Raw genomic sequence first — 19,895 nt, 5'->3', positions numbered from 1 at the left:
TTAAAGGTGATGTAGAAGAATGTAAGAGAGAAATGACTGAGTAATAAATTGATGAAAGTTTTGGACGTCAAGGCTGTGAAGACGGATACTAAAGTGTAAAATTAAAAAAACCAAAATATAGTGGAAGCTAGGACATTTCAACTTGAAATGGAGAGAGAGGCGTATTTGCTGAGATTCCAAAATATTCCAAAAGATAAATCAGAAGATATAGTTAAAATAATCTCTGGGGCTTTGACTGTACTGTTGCAGGAGGAAGATACAGATATGAGATTGACTACGCCTATCGTGTCTCCTCTGCATTTGTATGGAAAAAAGCATTGCCAAGAGAAGTCCATGTCGTATTTGCTAGAAGGAAGGTCAGGGATCTGGTTCTTAAACAGAGTAAAGACTCTTCAATAATGAAAAGGAGAAAACATAAGAGTTTTAAGAGATTCCCTGGCCAATGAAACAAAAAAGAAAAGAGTATCAAGACTTAACCTCATTCCTAAGAACAAATGAAATAGCATACACTTGGCTTACTCCAGAAGGGCTCATCTTCACTTATGAAGATATAGAATTACTTCAATCCATAAAGCAGAACACTTCCTAGAAAAGTACGCTGGGAAAGAAAAGAAAGATAAAAAGGAAGAACAACAAGAGGAGGAAAAAGTGAATAGTCAATTGGATATGTCGGAAGATGAAAAGGAATAAGCTCAGTCACAAATGGGTTGTAAAACACGATCACAAGCAACCAAGGATAAAAAAGGTAGTGATAAGAAGAGGGTGCTAAAGAACAGATTAAAACAATGGCTAAGGAACAAATTAAAATACTTTCTCTTAATGTTGATGGTCTTAATTTCCTGGTCAAAAGAAGAGAAGTTTTTGCTTACCTGACTAATTTTAAAGCAGACATACTCTGTAAGAGACTCCTATAACTCAAAAAGATCAACACCTTCTACAAAATAAAAAACTAGGTACAACTTTTTTGGCCTCATACTCTAAACAAAAGAAAAGAGGAGTGGCATGTTATGTCAAAGATAAATTTAACACCCAACTCCTTTTTGCCTCAGAAGATAGCAGAATGTTGTTTTTTGGATTAGTTTTTTGGGATCAAAATTCTGTTGGCTAACATTTATGCTCCTAACAACCATCAAGAAAATTTGAAGAAGGCGGGCGGCTTGACGTTGAGGGTCAGGAATGCCAACGGCGGCTGGCTCCTGAGCCTGACGTTGCTGCGAGCCTCGCTGTCCCAGTCGCCATTTTAAAACGGCATCGGGGTTGACTGCCAGACTCTTTTCTTTTCCTCAACCAAGTTTCTCTGCATAATCAGCCCGAATTCTTCTACTTATGGAATGGACTGTAAGTCTTCTGTTGTTTTTATACTTAATTTCTAACTAAGGCTAGTGGAAGGACGAGAGTGGAAAGTCAAGTGGAGCGCAGACGGAGGCAAGTACGAAGGTGGGGGGAATCCCCGGCTCCCACTTTCTCTTTTCTAAGGCTTCCAAAAGTCTGGTGCCTATTTTGGAGATTTTTTTCAAGGATATGTTTGCAAATTGGGACTAATCCACACCAGCTTCTTAACTTAAAGAAGAACCGACCCCTAAATTGAACTGATCTGTTCTGAATTTAACGGGGGGAGGAAGATTTCACTGTTGAATTACAGAAGATGGCTAGTAGCAAGTTCACGTGGCTGAGAAGACTAGTCGCTGTAAGAACTCTGATACAAGACTGTTAATGAACATCTTATAGGGCTGACATTTATTGGATACAATTGGATATAATTTTGAATAAAACTTTGCTGGTCTTAAAGATATAAAGGAAAAGAACCGTATGGCTGTGCTGAAGAAGAGCATTCTGAATAATTTTTTTGCTGGTCTTAAAGACTCATCCTGGGTTGCAGCTGGTGCAGTGGATTATAAAGTGCAGCTATATTGTTGGCAGTTGGAAGAATAGCTGTGAAGTTTCTAAGTGGATTACAAAATTTTTGATGGTGGATATGGCTCTTAGCATTTTTTTCATTTCTCTTTTTAATTTCTTAATAGATTATAAAGAGTTGGTTGACTGAAGGTGATTTTTGCATCTCTTTTTAATCTTTGAATTTTGACTTATTGTTTGTTTTCTTTTTTGTTTGTCCTTTGTTTGCCCTTTTTGCCCTTTTTGGAGGATTTACCTACAAATATATGGTTGGAATATTTTATTTATTTATTTTTAATTTCTCCTTTTTCTCTGCATGGTGGATTTTTTCTTTTTTTCCCTTCTCTGTTGTTGCTGTTTTGCTGGGAATATATGGATCTTTTATTTTTTATTTTGCCTTGGTTATTTTCAATTTTATCCTGTGGAGACTATACAAACTGGGCATCCAGCCTTGGATTACAATTTATATCATGAAGTATTTGGTTGTATTTGGCAAGTCCTAGAGTGGGCTGAACTATCTACCCTTGGGAACGCATTATAGTGAACTGTTTGTGTGAGCTAAATTGTTTAGGCTTGGTGATATCAAAGGTGGTTGTAGTAAAAAGGTTTTGTTTATCATATGGTTTATTGCTGTTTGAGGTTGGTTACATTGTTGACATAAGCAAGAAGGTTGTGTTCTCAAACAAACCATTATCTTATCATAATATTGATACTATTTACTAGATACTGGGTTAGTTGATACAAATAGGAACATTGCGTTCAAAAACAGGTTTGTCAAGGGGAAATACTTAAAGTTTGTGAGTGTAAGTGCAAATATACTAATAAGGATGGACAATAAAGCTGCTTTTGGCTTTAAAGAGGCTCAAAGAAAAAAAGAGAACCGAGAATGTAGACCACCGACTTCCTCACCTAGCTCTTCATCTGGTCTTGGGAAATTTACACCTGCAACTATGCAGGGAGACATGAAAAAAATGCAAAATACTCTCTCTACTGCCGTAGCACAACTGGCTGGCAAGGTAGACAACATAGGAGAGCAGATGGCAGAAATCAAACGAGAACTCCAAGATAATAGAAAGCAAACAGCAGAAAGCTTTAAAGGTCCTTGACACGCAGGTGACAGAGAACACCCAAAAGGTAGAGCAACTGGAAAAAGAGCAGAAATTATATGGTAGTAGATTCCTTCAGCTAGAGCTGGATAGAGCAGCCTATGTGCTACGGTTCAAAAATGTACCTGAAGAAAAATCTGAAGATCTACAGATAATATTAAGCGAAACTCTACCAGAAATTCTACAGGTGGCACCTGACAAGATGGAGGAGGAGTTTGATCAAGTCAAGCGGGTGCCATCAAGTTTCACAAGATGGAATAAACTACCTAGTGAGATCCATTTGAAGCTCACAAGGAAGAAGACCAGAGATGATATTTTGAAACAAATGAGGGACAAACCAGTGACAATAGCAGGAAACATTACCATGGCCAATCAGACAAAAGAGAAGAGAATATCAAACTTTGACAAACTTTTTGAGAGAAAGAGAAATACCTTATACCTGGCTAATGCTGGAAGGCCTACTTTTCATGTATAAAGAGAACAGGTACAGGATAAATTCTGTTTTCGAAGCCAAAAAGTTTTTGGAGAACATTGAAAAAAAGGGGGGAAGAAGGAGGAGGAGGATGAAGAGGAAGAAGAGGAAATTTCAGATGAAGATGATTCAGATGGAGCAAGTGGACCAAGGAAATACTCAATAAGACTGCAGACTAAAAAAGACAAAAAAGATAGCAATAAGAAAAATCCATAATGGCATCAATAGTCTCTATTAATGTTAATGGACTTAATTCTCCTATAAAAAGGAGGAAGTCGTTCAAATATTTAGCAAAATTGGAAATGGATATAATTTGTTTACACGAAACCCACATTTTGGCAAAAGATCAACATCTCTTGAGAAACAAGAAACTTGGCAATTTGTTTCTAGCAGCAGATACAATTAAAAGAAAAGGGGTCTGGTGATGTATATCAAGGATAAATATAATCCACAGTTACAGTATGCCTCAGAAGACAGAAGAATCCTACTAGTGGATAGCAAAAAAAATTTAGTGGCAAACATCTATGCTCCAAATGAGCATCAAGAAAGATTTTTTAAAGATTTACACCTTAGGTTAGTAAACCTGAACTATCCAGGTTACTGTCTAGTAGGAGACTTCAATGCAGTCTATGACAAAGAATTGGATAAAAAAATACATAAGCATACTAAAGCTAATGGCTTTCAACTACCAACAAGTTTTTGGAAGCTTACAGAAGAATTGGAGTTGGTTGACACATGGAGGACAAGATACCCAAATTTGAGAGACTTTACATACTACTCTGCCAGTCACCAAACGTGGTCAAGAATTGATATGTGTTGGCTGTTCACAGATCTGGTTAAAGACTTAGTTGAGACTGAAATTCATCCAAGAGTTATATCAGATCATAATCCTTTAATGATAAAACTCAAGGGCACCCAAATGAGAAGAACCTGGAGGTTAAATACTTCAATTCTAAAAGTCAAACAATTTGCTTCAAGAAACTAAAGCAGAAATGGAATCCTTTTTAAAACAGAATATAATAAAGATGCAAGTGGTCTGGGATACAGTTAAAGCATTTTTTAGGGAACTTGCAATTAGATTCAGTGCCAAGAAAAAGAAAGAAAGAACTGAAAACTTTTAAAAGTGTTGCAAGCAGGGGAAGCTGAAAAGAATTTAAAAACACAACCTGCAAAACAAAAGTTTCAAAATAAAGTTTAAAAAATACAGCATCAACTCAACCTACTCTCTCTCGGCTTGACTTCGCGAACGAAGATTTAAGAAAGGTGCAGTAGTCCACATCTGCTGCAGGCTCCCTGGTGGCTGACAAGACCAATGCGGGACAGGCAGGTCCGGCCACAGTGGCTGCAGGGAAAAGTCTGATTTGGGGTTGGTGCTGTAGCAATACGATTCTTCCTCAATCTCCTTTTGTCCTCAAGACCAGCTATGCGTGCGTTCTCAAAGGAAGAGACAGCCTGGTGGATGGTGTGCCTCCATGCTTTGCGATCTGAGGCTAGGTCAGACCACTGGTGATGGTTAATGCAACAGGTACCAAGGGATTTCTTCAAGGAATCCTTGTACCTCTTCTTTGGTGCCCCTCTATTTCGATGGCCGGTGGAAAGTTCGCCATACAGGGCAATCTTGGGAAGGCGGTGGTTTTCCATCCTGGAGATATGTCCTGCCCAGCGCAGCTGCGTCTTCAACAACAATGCCTCGATGCTTGTAACCTCCGCCCGCTTGAGGACTTCAGTGTTGGTCACAAAGTCACTCCAGTGGATGTTGAGGATGGTGTGAAGGCAGCCTACTACTTATAGAGGAAACGGAGAAAAGATTAAGATTTGCTAGACAGAATTTATTTGAGCATGCAAACAAATCAGGAAGATGGTTGGCTTACAGACTGAGGAAAGAGACTGCAAAAAGAATAATACCGGTACTGAAAGATGAAAATAATAAAGAGAAATTTCAAAGACAGGAGATATGCCGAATTGTGGAATAATTTTATAAAAGACTATATGAAGATAAACAAGCTCCAAAGGAAGATTTAGAAGAATATATGAAACAATAATCTTAACACGTTTACAGAGGAGCAACGGAAAATTTTAAATTAGCCAATAACAAAGTGGGAAGTGGGAGAGGCAGTGGCATTTCAAAAGAATGGTAAGTCTCTGGGACCAGATGGCTTACCTGCAGAGTTCTGTAAAGCCTATGAAGAATGTTTGCTGCTACCATTTAAACGTCTTATTGAAAGGATTCAAGAGGAAGTGCAAATACCAGCTTTGTGTCAAGAAGCGACAATATCCCTAATCCCAAAAGAGGGTGCAGACCTGAAAGATATAAAGAACTTCCCTTTTAAACGTGGATTACAAAATTTTTGCCTCAGAACTGGCCACAACACTTTAAGAAGGTTCTTCAGACTACAATACATCATGATCAGGCTGGATTTCTTCCTAGAAGATATTTGAAAGATAATGTCAGAACAGTATGTATGTACTAGAATACCATGAAAACCATCCAGAGAAACAATTGGCATTAATTTGCCTAGATGCAGAGAAGACCTTTGACAACGTGCGTTGGCATTTTACGTTGCAACAAATTGAACGGTATGGAATGCGGTGAGAACTTTTTGAGAATACAATCAGTATACTTCACGCAAAGAGCAAAGGTGGTGGTGAATGGCGAACTAACAGAAGCGATTGCTATCCAGAAGGGTACAAGACAAGGCTGCCCATGGTCACCACTTGTTTTTATCTTGTCTCTAGAGATATTGAATAACCAAATAAGAGAAGATGCAAGTATTAAAGGACCCATGATCAAGGGCGAGCAATATAAATTGAGAGCCTTTGCGGATGACCTGGTTTTATATTAGAGCAGCCAACAGTGTCAATTGATTGTTTGATAAATAAGACCAACCAGTTTGGCCACTGGACAGAACTAAAGATAAATGATCACAAAACAAAATTCCTGAAAAAGAATATGACAACAGAACAAATCCACCTTCTTCAACAAATATCAGGATTTTCTTACAAGAAAAGAGTTAACTATTTTGGTGTTTATATTACAAATAAATGCAGTAGTTTAAAAATGGATAACTATGACAAATTGCTCAAATAGATTAAAAAAAGACTTGGGAAAGTGGCAAGACTTGAATTTATCTATGATGGGAAGAATAGCTTCAGTTAAAATGAATATCTTGCCAAGACTACTATTTCTATTTCAAACTATACCAGTGCTTTTAGCCAATGTGTTTTTTCAGGAATTGAATAAGATGGTCTATGATTTTATTTGGCGGAAAAAAAACCCAAGAATTAATTTAAAGACATTACAAGATTCTAAATTGAGAGCAGGTTTGGGACTTCCGGATTGGCAATTGTACTGCAGAGCTTCAGTGCTATCCTGGGTGAGAGACTGGGTGTTATTGAATGACAGGAGACAGTTATTGCTAGAGGGCCATGATCTCAATCTGACTAAGCTTGTAGCCGCCATCACCTCCTGTGGCAGTGAATTCCACGTTAATCACCCTTTGGGTGAAGAAGTACTTCCTTTTATCTGTTCTAACCCTACCGCTCAGCAATTTCATTGAATGCCCATGAGTTCTTGTATTGTGAGAAAGATGAAGATGAAGAAGATATTGGATTTATATCCCGCCCTCCACTCCGAAGAGTCTCAGAACGGCTCACAATCTCCTTTACCTTCCTCCCCCACAACAGATACCCTGTGAGGTGGGTGGGGCTGGAGAGGGCTCTCACAGCAGCTGCCCTTTCAAGGACAACCTCTGCCAGAGCTATGGCTGACCCAAGGCGATTCCAGCAGGTCCAAGTGGAGGAGTGGGGAATCAAACCCGGTTCTCCCAGATAAGAGTCCGCACACTTAACCACTACACCAAACTGGCTCTCCAGTTTCTTTCAATTGAAATCTAAGTATTTAGAGGTTTTGGTTGGCTTTACTCTCCACATGTGCATAAAATATTAAAGAGCTATTAAAAAGCCCCATGATGCAGAGTAGTAAAGCTGCATTACTGCAGTCAAAACCCTCTGCTCACAACCTGAGTTTGATTCCAGTGAAAGGTGGTTCAGGTAGCCGGCTCGAGGTTGACTCAACCTTCCATCCTTTCGAGGTCGATCAAATGAGTACCCAGCTTGCTGGGGGGAAAGCGTAGACGATTGGGGAAGGCAATGGCAAACCACCCCATAAAAAAGTGCCGTGAAAACATTGCGAAAGCAACGTCACCCCAGAGTCGGAAACGACTGGTGCTTGCACAGGGGACCTTTCCTTTCCTGTACCTTTAATATGGCATATGAAGACTGCTCTCTGGAAACAATGGTGTTGCATGCACATTTCCCCTGCCTTGCATATGAGTAACAGAGCCCATTACTTCAGACTCATTCCACAGTGGCCTAATTCCCACGCTCTCTGGGTAGATCAAATAATCAGTTTGCTGCAATCCCTTTAGTGGCACATTCTGTTATGCAATTTTTTATCTGCACTAGCTAGCAGTTCCTTACCTTCTTCTCATAGTTCTTGTCATTTGTGCCTATACTGTTTAACACGGCTGCAAATGCCTATCCATCATTCTTTCCTCTTTTTTTATATGCTTGTCAATATGGCTATAGTATTAACATGCTAAAATAATACTACCTTACATCTTTAGCACCTTTGACTGTTCAAAGTGCTTCACATATATAATCTCAAGTAACTCTTACTAGAGCCTTGTGAGTTTGATCAGCATAGTTGTTATTCCCATATTGCAGATGCGGATTGAGAGAGAGAGAAATGGAGACTCGTGTAAGGCAGTTTAGTGAATTTGAGAATGAGATAATAGTTGAACTGTACATTTTCTGGTTCACATTGAACTTTAGACTGTATCTTTCAAAATGAACTAGATGTGGGTTGGATCATGTGATTTGTCAGTGGGAAATGTTGCAGAATAAACAGAAGGGCCTTCTGAGAACCACAAAAGGATTCTCAAACTTCCAGGTTCTCCCATCCCCCCAGCACCAATTTCCAACCCCCAGAAAGCATATTCCTAGGATCATGGGACCCATGTGGAGTACTAATTATATAGATTGGGAGGCTGAAGTGGAGAGGAGGTAAATTGCCAGGAATAAACTGGCTGCCGGGGAGAGACAGGAACAAAAGCAAAGGACAGTTTGGGAATCCTTTTGTGGTTTTCAGAAGGCTTTTCTGCTGGAGCTACATGTTATACAGCTATAAATGTTAAATGTAATTAATGACACATTTTATAATAATGTGATTTTTTGTTATAAAATCTTAAAATTATTTTGTTTCTTATAGTAATACTTTAAACTTGTTGTTTAAGTAGTAAGAAGGAGCCTGTGACTGTGAAGAACACCAAGCCACCTCCTGCTTATGAGTCTGAGGAGGAAGACAAATGTAAGCCAATGTCTTATGAAGAGAAAAGACAATTGAGCCTGGACATTAATAAACTGCCGGGTGAAAAACTAGGTCGGGTTGTCCATATCATCCAGTCAAGAGAACCCTCACTCAAAAACTCCAATCCTGATGAGATTGAAATTGACTTTGAGACATTAAAGCCATCCACATTGCGGGAGCTGGAAAGATATGTAACATCTTGTCTACGGAAGAAGAGGAAACCTCAAGGTACCTTTCAGGTTCAGATCAGTTGCTTCATGTTTCTGCATTGTATGTTAACTCTCTTACTGTTGTGAAAGAGGTATTCATATTCAGACACTTTAGACTCATGGAAGGAAAAAGATGTCCTCACTCCAGGGCTGTAGCCTTTCAAAAAAAAAAAATGATGGATTAGATTAATAATGAAAGAGCAGATGTGTTAGGTGTTACACTGGACTTCATCTTTTTTTTTTTAAATAGTCATTCTTTTATTTCTTCTACCTTTAACAACTTACATCATTAAATCGACCAAAAAGAAGAAAACAAACTACAGACCATGTATACAGTGGGAGTGTGGATGTGGTCTGACAAGACAGCAAATAATAGATTTTCATAATTGGGATAGAAAGCCACAAAAAAACAAAACAAAACAAAAACAGACAAAAAGAAAAAAGACATGTTATAAACTTCTGGACAGAGTCGTCACCACCCTAGTCGCTTTCACATCCCACCAGTTACTGTTTCTTCATCCATTTATAGAATTTTCCCCAATTTTTTGAGATATCAAATTTCGGCACCCCTTTCGGCACTATTAAAGTCAGTTTTCACTGCTTTCTCAAATTTATTTATTTTCTCTTTACCTTGAAACTTCATTTGGTGTGCAGGCTCACCTTACCCAGACAAAGTATTTTTTGGCTATAAGAATATTTGCAAGATAGCACAGGATGGTGTTTTGTAAATCAAAGGCCCTGTGTAATTTCCCATAGTTTTTAAAAGAATTATAAGTGTTACGTCTGTTTTGTATTTGTTTCTTTCTCATAAGCATTCAAAGAAAGGATAAAGCTTTTAAAGAGAGGTGTACAGTAGCAGCAAAGATTTCAAACTAGTTCTTGCAAGCAAGGTATGCTTTAATTTGGCAGTTCTAGTAGTTTTTTTAATATAATGCTACATTAACTTTAATTCTACATTTTCGTGTTTCTAAGGATTGAACGATAAGGAAAATTCCCTTCTACTTTCTTTTGTTCAAACCTAGGAAAGAAAATGACAGTAGAGTAGCACAATTTCCCTGCCCCGTTGGAGGATTGTTTCGTTTTATCCATCATCGTTGATGATGTCATCATTCCCCATATACTTCTTTCGGGCTGCTGTGGAAGCTTTCCTTTGCTGCGGTGCTTACTCCTCCTAATACTACCGCTTCCACTTGCAGATTCCCGGTGTTTTTCAGGAACCCCTTAGGCATGCAGCTGAGGAAGTGAGAGTGCCAGAGAGAAGCATGAGGGGAATGATGTCATAGAATACATTCCAGTGCAAGAAATCTTCCATGAGGAAAACGTAATAGACATTCAGTATTTAATGGGAGCACTGCGTAGCACAAGAATCGGTTCTGGATTATATTCTATCCAATGTCAATATTGTGCTATTATTTTGTTGCAGCAGAGAAAGTGGATGTAATTGCTGGTTCCTCTAAAATGAAGGGGTTCTCCTCCTCAGAGTCTGAGAGCACCAGTGAGTCCAGCTCCTCCGACAGTGAAGATTCAGAAACAGGTTAGATGCAGATTATTTAAAAGACTCAGTCCTATACTTGTTTCCTGTATAAATAAATATGTTTTTAGTACTGGCTTGGTCTTTAATTTTTTTGTCTTTGTAATTAAAGCAATCTTATATATGGGATAGATTCTGTATATGGAACTTAGTTTGGACCCAGCAACACAATGGGTGTGTTCTATCTGACTTTTGCAAGGTACACTTAAAAGACTGTATTAATTTTGGATGGAGGAGACACTTTAGGTGTCTAATGATGTAGATTCACAGCTTTAGAAAACTTTCCATTCCTTGACTGTCTTCTAATCTCATTGATTAAAAAGTTTTTTGGGGAAATTCTCAACTCAAACGGTGATGTGGATTCTGGCTAGTGGGAAAAATGGGCTGAATTTCTTGGGGGGAAATAGACAGAACTATGTGCAGGAGAGTTCTAAAGTGTCTTTCTGTACACTGCCTCAGAGTTGTTTTAGTTTTGAGAGTTTTTGCAGGTTTCATGTAATTCACAAATGTATTACATTTTAAATAATAGCACTGTACTCCATGTTTGCTTGTATGCATTATCTCCAGGTCAAAGTGCCTTCTGTAATTGATTCTTTATATAAGACCCAAAAGTGTGGTGGGGGCATGTTTATGGTGTGTTTTTAAACAACAGAGATTCTTAAAATTAACAGATATATTACTAAATGTTTTATAAGTATAAACAGAAACTGACCAAGTTGTGGAGGTTTTATTCATTAAATCAGTGTTTCAAAATTGATTTGCACTTCAGCAATTTGGGAATGGAATGTGTAAAAATTTAACATATTTCAAAATTTATATCACAAAAAAAGAATGCCATATAAGTAGTTAGTTGTGCAAAAAGGCTCCAGAAATTGCTTAAGCCTAGAGATGGAAAAAATAGATTTTATCTCTGTGTTGGCTGAGATGAAAGGAGTTTAGATACGCAACTAAAGTTCAAAAACTGCTTTTAGATTTAAAATTGTGTTCATATTTACTGTGTTGTTAATCGGGCTCATGGTTTTATTTTGTTTTTTAAAGCACTATTCTTTTTATTGCCTCATGGGAGGGATTTCAATAGCAAGTTTCTTTCATTTGGCATTTGTAAGCTTGGGTTTTCTGAGGTACAAATATAAATGAATATGTATCTTGCTTTATGCATGTGAAGCGTGTATTTTAAATAGCAGAGTTTTTGTGCCACCCTTTTTCTGTTTCTTTTAAATACACAGATTTCAGCAGTTCTGAATGCTGTTCTTGGTATAGATAGACACTAGTCTTATGGCTGTTGGGAAGTCCTTGGGGTAGAAATCTCTGATTGGCAGAAGAAAAACATTTCATGTTGCAGTTTGTATTGATTTTTTTCAGGAAACATTGGATTGACTATAACTGTAGTTCTTAATAGAGGCACAGGAGTAAATCGTTATGTTGAAGTGTAAAGATTGCTCCCTCCAAAATGTTCGTTTCTGAATTTTGAACAAATTTAGTGGGAAACTTGCTCTCCGCTTTCTTGCAAGGTCACAGTGCTTGCTAGCAATGAATATAGTCCGAAGTATGTTACTTCTGAACTGGTGGAAAGGGCCATCAAATCATAGCCCGCAGGCAATCCCATAGAGTTTTCAAGGCAGGAGTCTAACAGGTAATTAGCCATTGCCTTCCTCTGCAGAACAACCCCAGACTTCATTGGTGGTCTCCTGTCCAGATGCTGACCAGAGCCAACCCTACTTAGCCGATGAGATTGAGTTAGCTCGGGCCATACTTTTGTGTGCATCCAGCTGCCTAATGAGCATAATATATTTGGAAGGTAGAATATGGAAGGATACATGTATATCTGAAATTTTCAAGAAATTTCCTTTCATCATTTGTCACCTAAGAATCCTCAAAATGCTTCACAAACTCTTGTGAATTTAAAATTTCACTAGACTTCTTGGTTCTTCTGAAAAAAATCCAGAAGTAGATAGTATCTTCATTAGGATGTACTGAAAGACCTCAGAGAAATCATTGGAGTTCTAATAAAGCTAGATTGTTCTTTGTGGCCTTTTAATTGGTCCTAGAAAAGCTGTTAAAGAGCTATTAAAAAGCCCCATGGTGCAGAGTAGTAAAGCTGCATTACTGCAGTCAAAACCCTCTGCTCACGACCTGGGTTTAATCCCAGCGAAAGGTGGTTCAGGTAGCCGGCTCCAGGTTGACTCAGCCTTCCATCCTTCCGAGGTTGGTAAAATGAGTACCCAGCTTGCTGGGGGGGAAGTGTAGATGACTGGGGAAGGAAATGGCAAACCACGCCATAAAAAATCTGCCGTGAAAATGTTGTGAAAGCAACGTCACCCCAGAGTCGAAAATGATTGGTGCTTGCACAGGGGACTACCTTTACCTTTTAGTAAAGCTATTGCTTATGCTGCTATTTTTAAATACAAAATGTATCTGGGGTTGATGAGAGAGTGTTTCAAAGGACAACTGTGGCAAATGTACATTTTAACCTGGACTTCAGTTTTAAAATATATATATATTGTGCCAAATCCTTTAACATCTTTTCAAAACACAAGAATATTTTAAAAGAAACCAGAAGAGGTTATCTGGAGCAGTTGCCAAGAAAAGAGATCTTGGGTAAATGTGTTTGCACATGCAGTAAAAAATGTAATAAAAGGCTGTGGTTAAGTTATCTTTTACCGGACAAGTTTGTCTTAACAGAGCAATGGGTTGAATTGCTCAGCCTAAAAGCTGTATGTGATAATGAATATCATTGGGGGTTCTTTGAAGCCAGGTGGCTTCATATCTCTATTGTATTGTACTTCAGTTGCATTTACTCTTAGAGATAGTTGTAGTTCTAAACATGGCCAAGCTCTCATGTTCTTTCTGCATTTTATAAAACTGGCAGTTTCATGTGCATAAAGTCTATAAATGGTGCCTGCCATTGTAATGCAAGGACAGCTGTATATGTCAGACTGAGCATCAATTTTTTTATGGGGGAAATATCCACTTCAGAGGATTGTAGGCAAGTTTTCAAATATTTGTCATCTCCTGTTTCTCTTGATTTTTCCATGTCTGGTCATGCTCAAAGTTTTTATTGACTATAAAAATGATTACTGAAATTAGTGTTAGTGTCTGTGATCCAAAGAGTGGTTTTTCCTGAGTGGAAGAGAAGTCCCCAGTTAGCACAATATCTTGTGCAGTTCTAAAGGATCTTCTGGACATGAGAAATATCTATGAGGGTGAGAGCATGGGGGCTGCAACAGGAATGGAAGCCCTTTCATGCTGATGGAGTTACGTTCATGCATCTTTGGAAGAGGAAGTGATGTCTCAGCAATTGGAAGAGAACCCAACACAGGAGGAGGATTCATAGAAAAATGTAACCCAAAGGAGCAGGAAAATCAAGAGATGTTCTGACCCTCTGCTGCTCAGCAATAGGTTCCAGGATCTCCCCACAGTAACTGATTCTGAACCATTGGAACAAGGGTTCCTTCCCCAGCCTCCATGAAGCATGAAGGAAGTTTCTCAGGATTCTGTGAATAAAAAGCCTGGAGTGTTAGCTCCCCAATATAGGAAGAGGAGGGTGCTGGTAATTGGACTCCTTGCTCAGAGGGGTGGAGCCCAAAGTGTGCCAACCGGACTTGTCCCAGGAGGTCTGCTGTCTGCCAGGTGCATGCATCCAGGATGTGACAGAAAGGACTGGAAGACTTATCAAGCCCACTGGTTATTATCCTTTCTTGCTGATCCACGTGGGAATGGAGTGACACGGCCTGTCACAGCCCTGAACATATTAGAAAAGACTACGTGACTCTGGGTCAGAAAGTGAAGGAGCACAGGTTGTGTTCTCGTCAGTTCTTCCAGTTGAAGGCCGTGGCATAGGACGAGAAAGAAGAATACTTCAAATAAATGACTGGCTACAGGAAAGATTCAGATTTTTGGACCATGGCTTATGCTTTCGAGATGGTGATCTTCTATCGGAAGATGGTTTGCACCTTGCAACGGTAGGAAAAAGGGTGTTTGGTAACAGCCTTGCTAACGTAATAAGGAGGGCTTTAAACTAAATTGTATGGGGGAGCGAGACAATGATTCAAAGCCTCATATGATGCCAGAAACTGGAAATAAGAACACTCATCAAATCATCAGTCAGTCCTGGGACATTTAGAAAGGATGGCTGTGATTACTAAGAGCCATCATGTGTTTCTCAAGAACAAGTCATGTCAGACTAACCTGATCTCTTTTTATGAGAAAGGGACTACCTTGTTGGATCAGGGGAATGCTGTAGACATAATTTATCTTGATTTCAGTAAGGCTTTTGATAAGGTTCCACATATATCCTTGTTGACAAGTTGGTAAAATGTGGTTTGGATCCTGTTACCGTTAGGTGGATCTGCAACTGGTTGACAGGTCGCAGCCAAAGAGTGCTTGTGAATGGTTCCTCATCTTGAGGAGGAGTGACAAGTGGAGAGCCTCAAGGATCTGTCCTGGGACCTGTTTTGTTCAACATCTTTATAAATGATTTGATGAAGGAATAGAGGGAATGCTAATTAAATTTGCCAATGATACTAAATTGGGAGGGGTTGTAAACAATAGTAGAAGACAGAAACAGGATACAGGATGACCTTGATAGGCTAGAAAACTGGGCTAAAACCAATAAAATGAATTTTAACAGGAATAAATGTAAAATCCTGCATTTAGATAGGAAAATTCCAATTCATGGCTATAGGATGGGGGAGATTTGTTTATGCAGTAGTATGTGTGAAAAGGATCTAGGGGTCTTAGTGGACCATACGCTGAACATGAGTCAACAGTGTGATATGGTGACTAAAAAGGCAAATGCAATTTTGGGCTGTATCAACAGAAGTATAGTGTCCAGATCACGTGAATTGATGGTATGGCTTTACTCTGCTCTGGTAAGACCTCACCTGGAGTCTTGTGTTCAGTTTTGGGCACCACATTTTAAGAAGGATATAGACAAGCTGGAACAGGTCCAGAGGAGGGCGACGAAGATGGTGAGGGGTCTGGAGACCAAGTCCTGTGAAGAAAGGTTGAAGGAGCTGGGCATGTTTAGCTTGGAGAGGAGGCAGCTGAGAGTTGATATAATCACCATCTTCAGGTATTTGAAGGGCTGTCATTTAGAGGATGGTGTGGAATTGTTTTCTGTGGCCCCAGAAGGTAGGACCAGAACCAGTGGATTGAAATTAAATCAAAAGCATTTCCGGCTCAACATTAGGAAGAACTTCCTGACCATTAGAGCGATTCCTCATTGGAACAGGCTTCCTCGGAAGATGGTGGTCTCTCCTTCCTTGGAGGTTTTTAAACAGAGGCTAGATGGCCATCTGACAGCAATGAGGATTCTGTGAATTTAGGGGGAGGTATTTGTGGTTTTAGACAATTTATTGATAACATATTGTTACAGTATCTAATTATATTCTTGCTATCTCTAACCCATATGATATTTTCAATCCCCCCTCCCTCCGTTACTAGACTCCCGCCGAGGTTATATACTTAAATTCAATTATAAAGGTACCCTTAACCAATCAAAGTTCAATGTCTTTTCTCACATTTGTATTAAAAAATTGTCCAATGTCTTTTTACATTCCATTCTTGCTCTATATATCTTTTAAATTTCTTCCACTCCTTTTTAAACACGTCCAAATCATAGTCTCTTAAAGTTCGTGTTAATTTATCCATCTCACTCCATGGTAAAACTTTCACGATCCAATCCCATTTTTCTGGTATTTTTTCTTGCTTCCACAACAGCGCATACAATGTCCTAGCAGCTGAGAGCAAATACCAAATTAAAGTCCTATCTTCTTTTGGAAATTTTTCCATTTGTAATCCTAGCAGAAAAGTCTCTGCAACTTTCTTAAAGTCATATCCCAAAATTTTATGTTGTATCATCTGCCAAAACTTTTTTGCTTTTTCACAAGTCCACCACATATGAAAAAAAGAACCCTCATGATTTTTAGTTTTCCAACACCTATCCGACATCTTTTTACTCATCTTTGCCAGTTTTTTTCGGAGTCATATACCACCTATACATAGGGGGAGGTATTTGTGAGTTTCTTGCATTGTGCGAGGGGTTGGACTAGATGACCCTGGAGGTCCCTTCCAACTCTATGAATCTATGATCCTACTTCAATTTTCCTATAGTTGTACATAACAACTGAGCATTGCAGACCAAAATGGGTTTTTAATTAGTAGAAAACCTTCATGTACACATGCCTCCGCATAGAAGTGCTCTGAATTCAGCTTCTGAATTCTTTGATTAGAGTGTTCAGTGGTAAGGTTTTGGGATCCATAGAAGAGAGAGACATATGTGGGAAAGACTTGCGTGCAATTCAGAGCTTTATTTCTTTATTTCCCTATTGGCAGTTTCCACAGCAAAGAAACGCATTCGACTGTGTAAAAATTGCCCAAAGGAAAACCAGTACTCTTTCATAATGGAACCTGTTCTTGTGAAATCAGGAACATAAAGCTTCAACATATACAGTTATTTCTTTCATGTTCATTCCTTTTTTAGAACCAAGTTAAAACATTTACAGATGATTGTAATATGGAACAGCGTAGAGATTTAGGCCCACAGGGGGAAAATACACAAGCCATGAATAAAATGTTCATTTAGAAGAATGGACCAGCCATTACTTGTGCAGGTGAATATATTGATGGTTACACTATCCATATTTACTCAAAAGAAAGATAACCTTGAAAGTGCCTTTTTTAAAAAAATACACACACACACCACATATATTCATAAAATTTCTGTTAATGTGCGATTACGTTCTGCAAAAATTTACCAATCGCATTTTATAGCAATATGGTTCCTATTATTGAATATTTGACTGAAAACAATATTATTCCAAGGAACACTATTTTTAGTCAAATGATTTTTTAAAGATCTATTTGTATAAGAAATGATGAGTTATCTTGTAAACCTTATAACACTTGTATTTGGATTATTTGTTCTTCACATTTAAGTGCTGTAACAATGGCATTAATGTTATTGCTGTTTCTGTACTATTTTATTCTAATAGCACGGGGAGGGACAGTGGCTCAGTGGTAGAGCATCTGCTTGGGAAGCAGAAGGTCCCAGGTTCAATCCCTGGCATCTCCAAAAAAGAGTCCAGGCAAATAGGTGTGAAAAACCTCAGCTTGAGACCCTGGAGAGCTGCTGCCAGTCTGAGAAGACAATACTGACTTTGATGGACCAAGGGTCTGATTCAGTATAAGGCAGCTTCATATGTTCTTCATATATGTTCAAATAAATCGGGGGGGAGGGAAATACCAGGTGCCATGGTGACCTGGTGCCTATAAATTTAATTTCAGCATCTAATATTTTCAACAGTTATTTTATTATAAAAAGAGAAAAATAAGAGATTAGATGTATAGTCTCCTCTTCACTCAGAGTCTCAGAGCAGCTTCCAATTCTCCTTTCCTTTCCCCACAGCAGACACCCTCGGAGGTAGGTGGGGCTGAGAGAGCTTCTGAGAGAACTGGGACTGACCCATGGTCACTTAGCAGGTGCCTGTGAAGGAGTCGGGAAACAAACTGGGTTCTCCCAGATTAGAGTCTGCACTCCAAACCACTACACCAAATTGGTCCCATTTTTAGTTTTAATTAAGACAATAGCCATGGTTACCCCAATATTTATTTATATATTATATGCCTTTTCTCAAATAATACCTTGAATAATATTTTGAGAAACTGCAAAGTTCTTAGTAGTATGTGTTTTGGTAGCAGTAGTGAGAAAATATTATCATTAAAATACAAAACCCTGAAGGCTGAAAAATGAGTCTGGAGCCTACGTTTTTTGGGCTGCCTCACAGAGCCAAAGAAAATTCATCAAAATAGGTCATTTCCCCACTAATAAAATTGGGTATCGGGAGCTATATATGTCTAGTGTTATAATGTTAGTTCAAAATACTTTTGCCATTGGTCCTGTGTTACTGTTTCTGCTCCTTCCTGCAGGATGGCTGCAAAGGCTTCTGTTGCAAAAGATTTACATGGCATATTATGGATAAGTATTTAATATGCTACTGATGCAGAGATACAATGACTATTAAAATCTCACCAAAAGTGTTAAAGTAGCACTTAGCTTTTCTAAAATCTGGAATCTTACATTTTTATTTCTTCCTAGCTTTTTACTAATTCTTCGGGAATATAGATGTTTCTGTGCAATGCATATTTTGTAAGGTTGAAAGAAGTTATTTTAGGTAGCCATAAATTACATGGGTGCTTGGGTTGATTTAAACATAAGAACATATTGCACATGGGTTGATCTGCCAGACAGCTCTTCATGGCTGTTACAAATTAGATATGTTGAGGGTAGGTTGTATCAAAGTAGGGCCATTGACCAACATTATGCACACACTTATAAATGGTGCTGCAGTATGTTACAATGTGAGAGCCAGTTTGGTGTAGTGGTTAAGTGAATGGGGTCTAATCTGGGAGAACTGTGTTTGATTCCCCACTTTTCCACATGCAGCTGCTGCTATAACCTTGGGTCAGTTTTAACTCTCTCAGAGCTGTTCCTCTCGAGCAGTTCTGGGAGAGCTCTCTCAGTCCCACCTACCTCACAGGGTGTCTGTTGTGGGGAGGGAAAGGGAAGGAGATTGTAAGCCACTCTGAGACTCCGAGTGAAAGGTGGGGTACAAATCCAATCTCCTCCTTGTCTTCCTTCTGATTTTTTTAAAAACTAGAATTTTTCCTTAGTCACACTTAAATGGTATTTTAGAACTATTCAAATTAATGAGAGTAGTTTGTTTTGTTTTTTCACTAACTTTGATGGGATGTGGATTGTACCATTTTGTTTTTATAATACAGACTTCGTTATGAAGAACAACAGATGACAGACTATATCTCTGCTTGAGATGGTTGGTGGGAGCTCACAGGACTGAAGACACCCCCATAAAAAACAATTACCGTACTAGGATACGGAGGACTAGCATGGTTGAATGAGAAGGTTGTCCTGTCCCTGACATACTAGTTTGTATGTGCCATGTGATGGAGAGGGTTGTAAAGAAAGGCTCCAGAGAAGCCTGTGTAGGAGTAGCTACAGGGCCTACATCTCTCAGGATCCTTTCTGTCCCTCTGATTGGGTGAAAGCAGTTTTGGAGGGAAAACTGGCCCAGAGGGATGGGACCTGGGAGGAAAGCACAAATAGGTCAAGCTGCAGACAGGGATGTTCTCACAGGAAAGGCTGCAGTCTGGAGAGAAGGTAACCGGAGGTATCCCTCACCCAAGGAGGTGAGTTTGTTTGGTATTAGAAGAAGGGAACGTCTAGTTCAGGAGTGGCTCAGGAGCCACATGTGGCTTTTTCACACATATTATGAGACTCTCAAAGCCCCCACTGCCC

General features: G+C 39.0%; 1 protein-coding gene across 1 annotated transcript in view; it reads left to right on the top strand.

The window, feature by feature from the left end:
- BRD4 (bromodomain containing 4) overlaps positions 1-19,895 on the top strand; it is a 217,795-nt gene that overhangs the window by 151,307 nt on the left and 46,593 nt on the right. Inside the window, exons 13-14 of the mRNA XM_060240745.1 lie at positions 8,766-9,067; positions 10,472-10,582. Of these exons, the coding sequence (XP_060096728.1) occupies positions 8,766-9,067; positions 10,472-10,582 (413 nt within the window). The remainder of the gene's footprint in view (positions 1-8,765; positions 9,068-10,471; positions 10,583-19,895) is intronic.

Source organism: Heteronotia binoei, chromosome 5 (genome assembly GCF_032191835.1).
Source record: "Heteronotia binoei isolate CCM8104 ecotype False Entrance Well chromosome 5, APGP_CSIRO_Hbin_v1, whole genome shotgun sequence".
Lineage (NCBI taxonomy): Eukaryota > Metazoa > Chordata > Lepidosauria > Squamata > Gekkonidae > Heteronotia > Heteronotia binoei.
The sequence above is the reverse complement of the archived record's forward strand: the minus strand, read 5'-3'. Positions and strand labels throughout refer to the sequence as shown.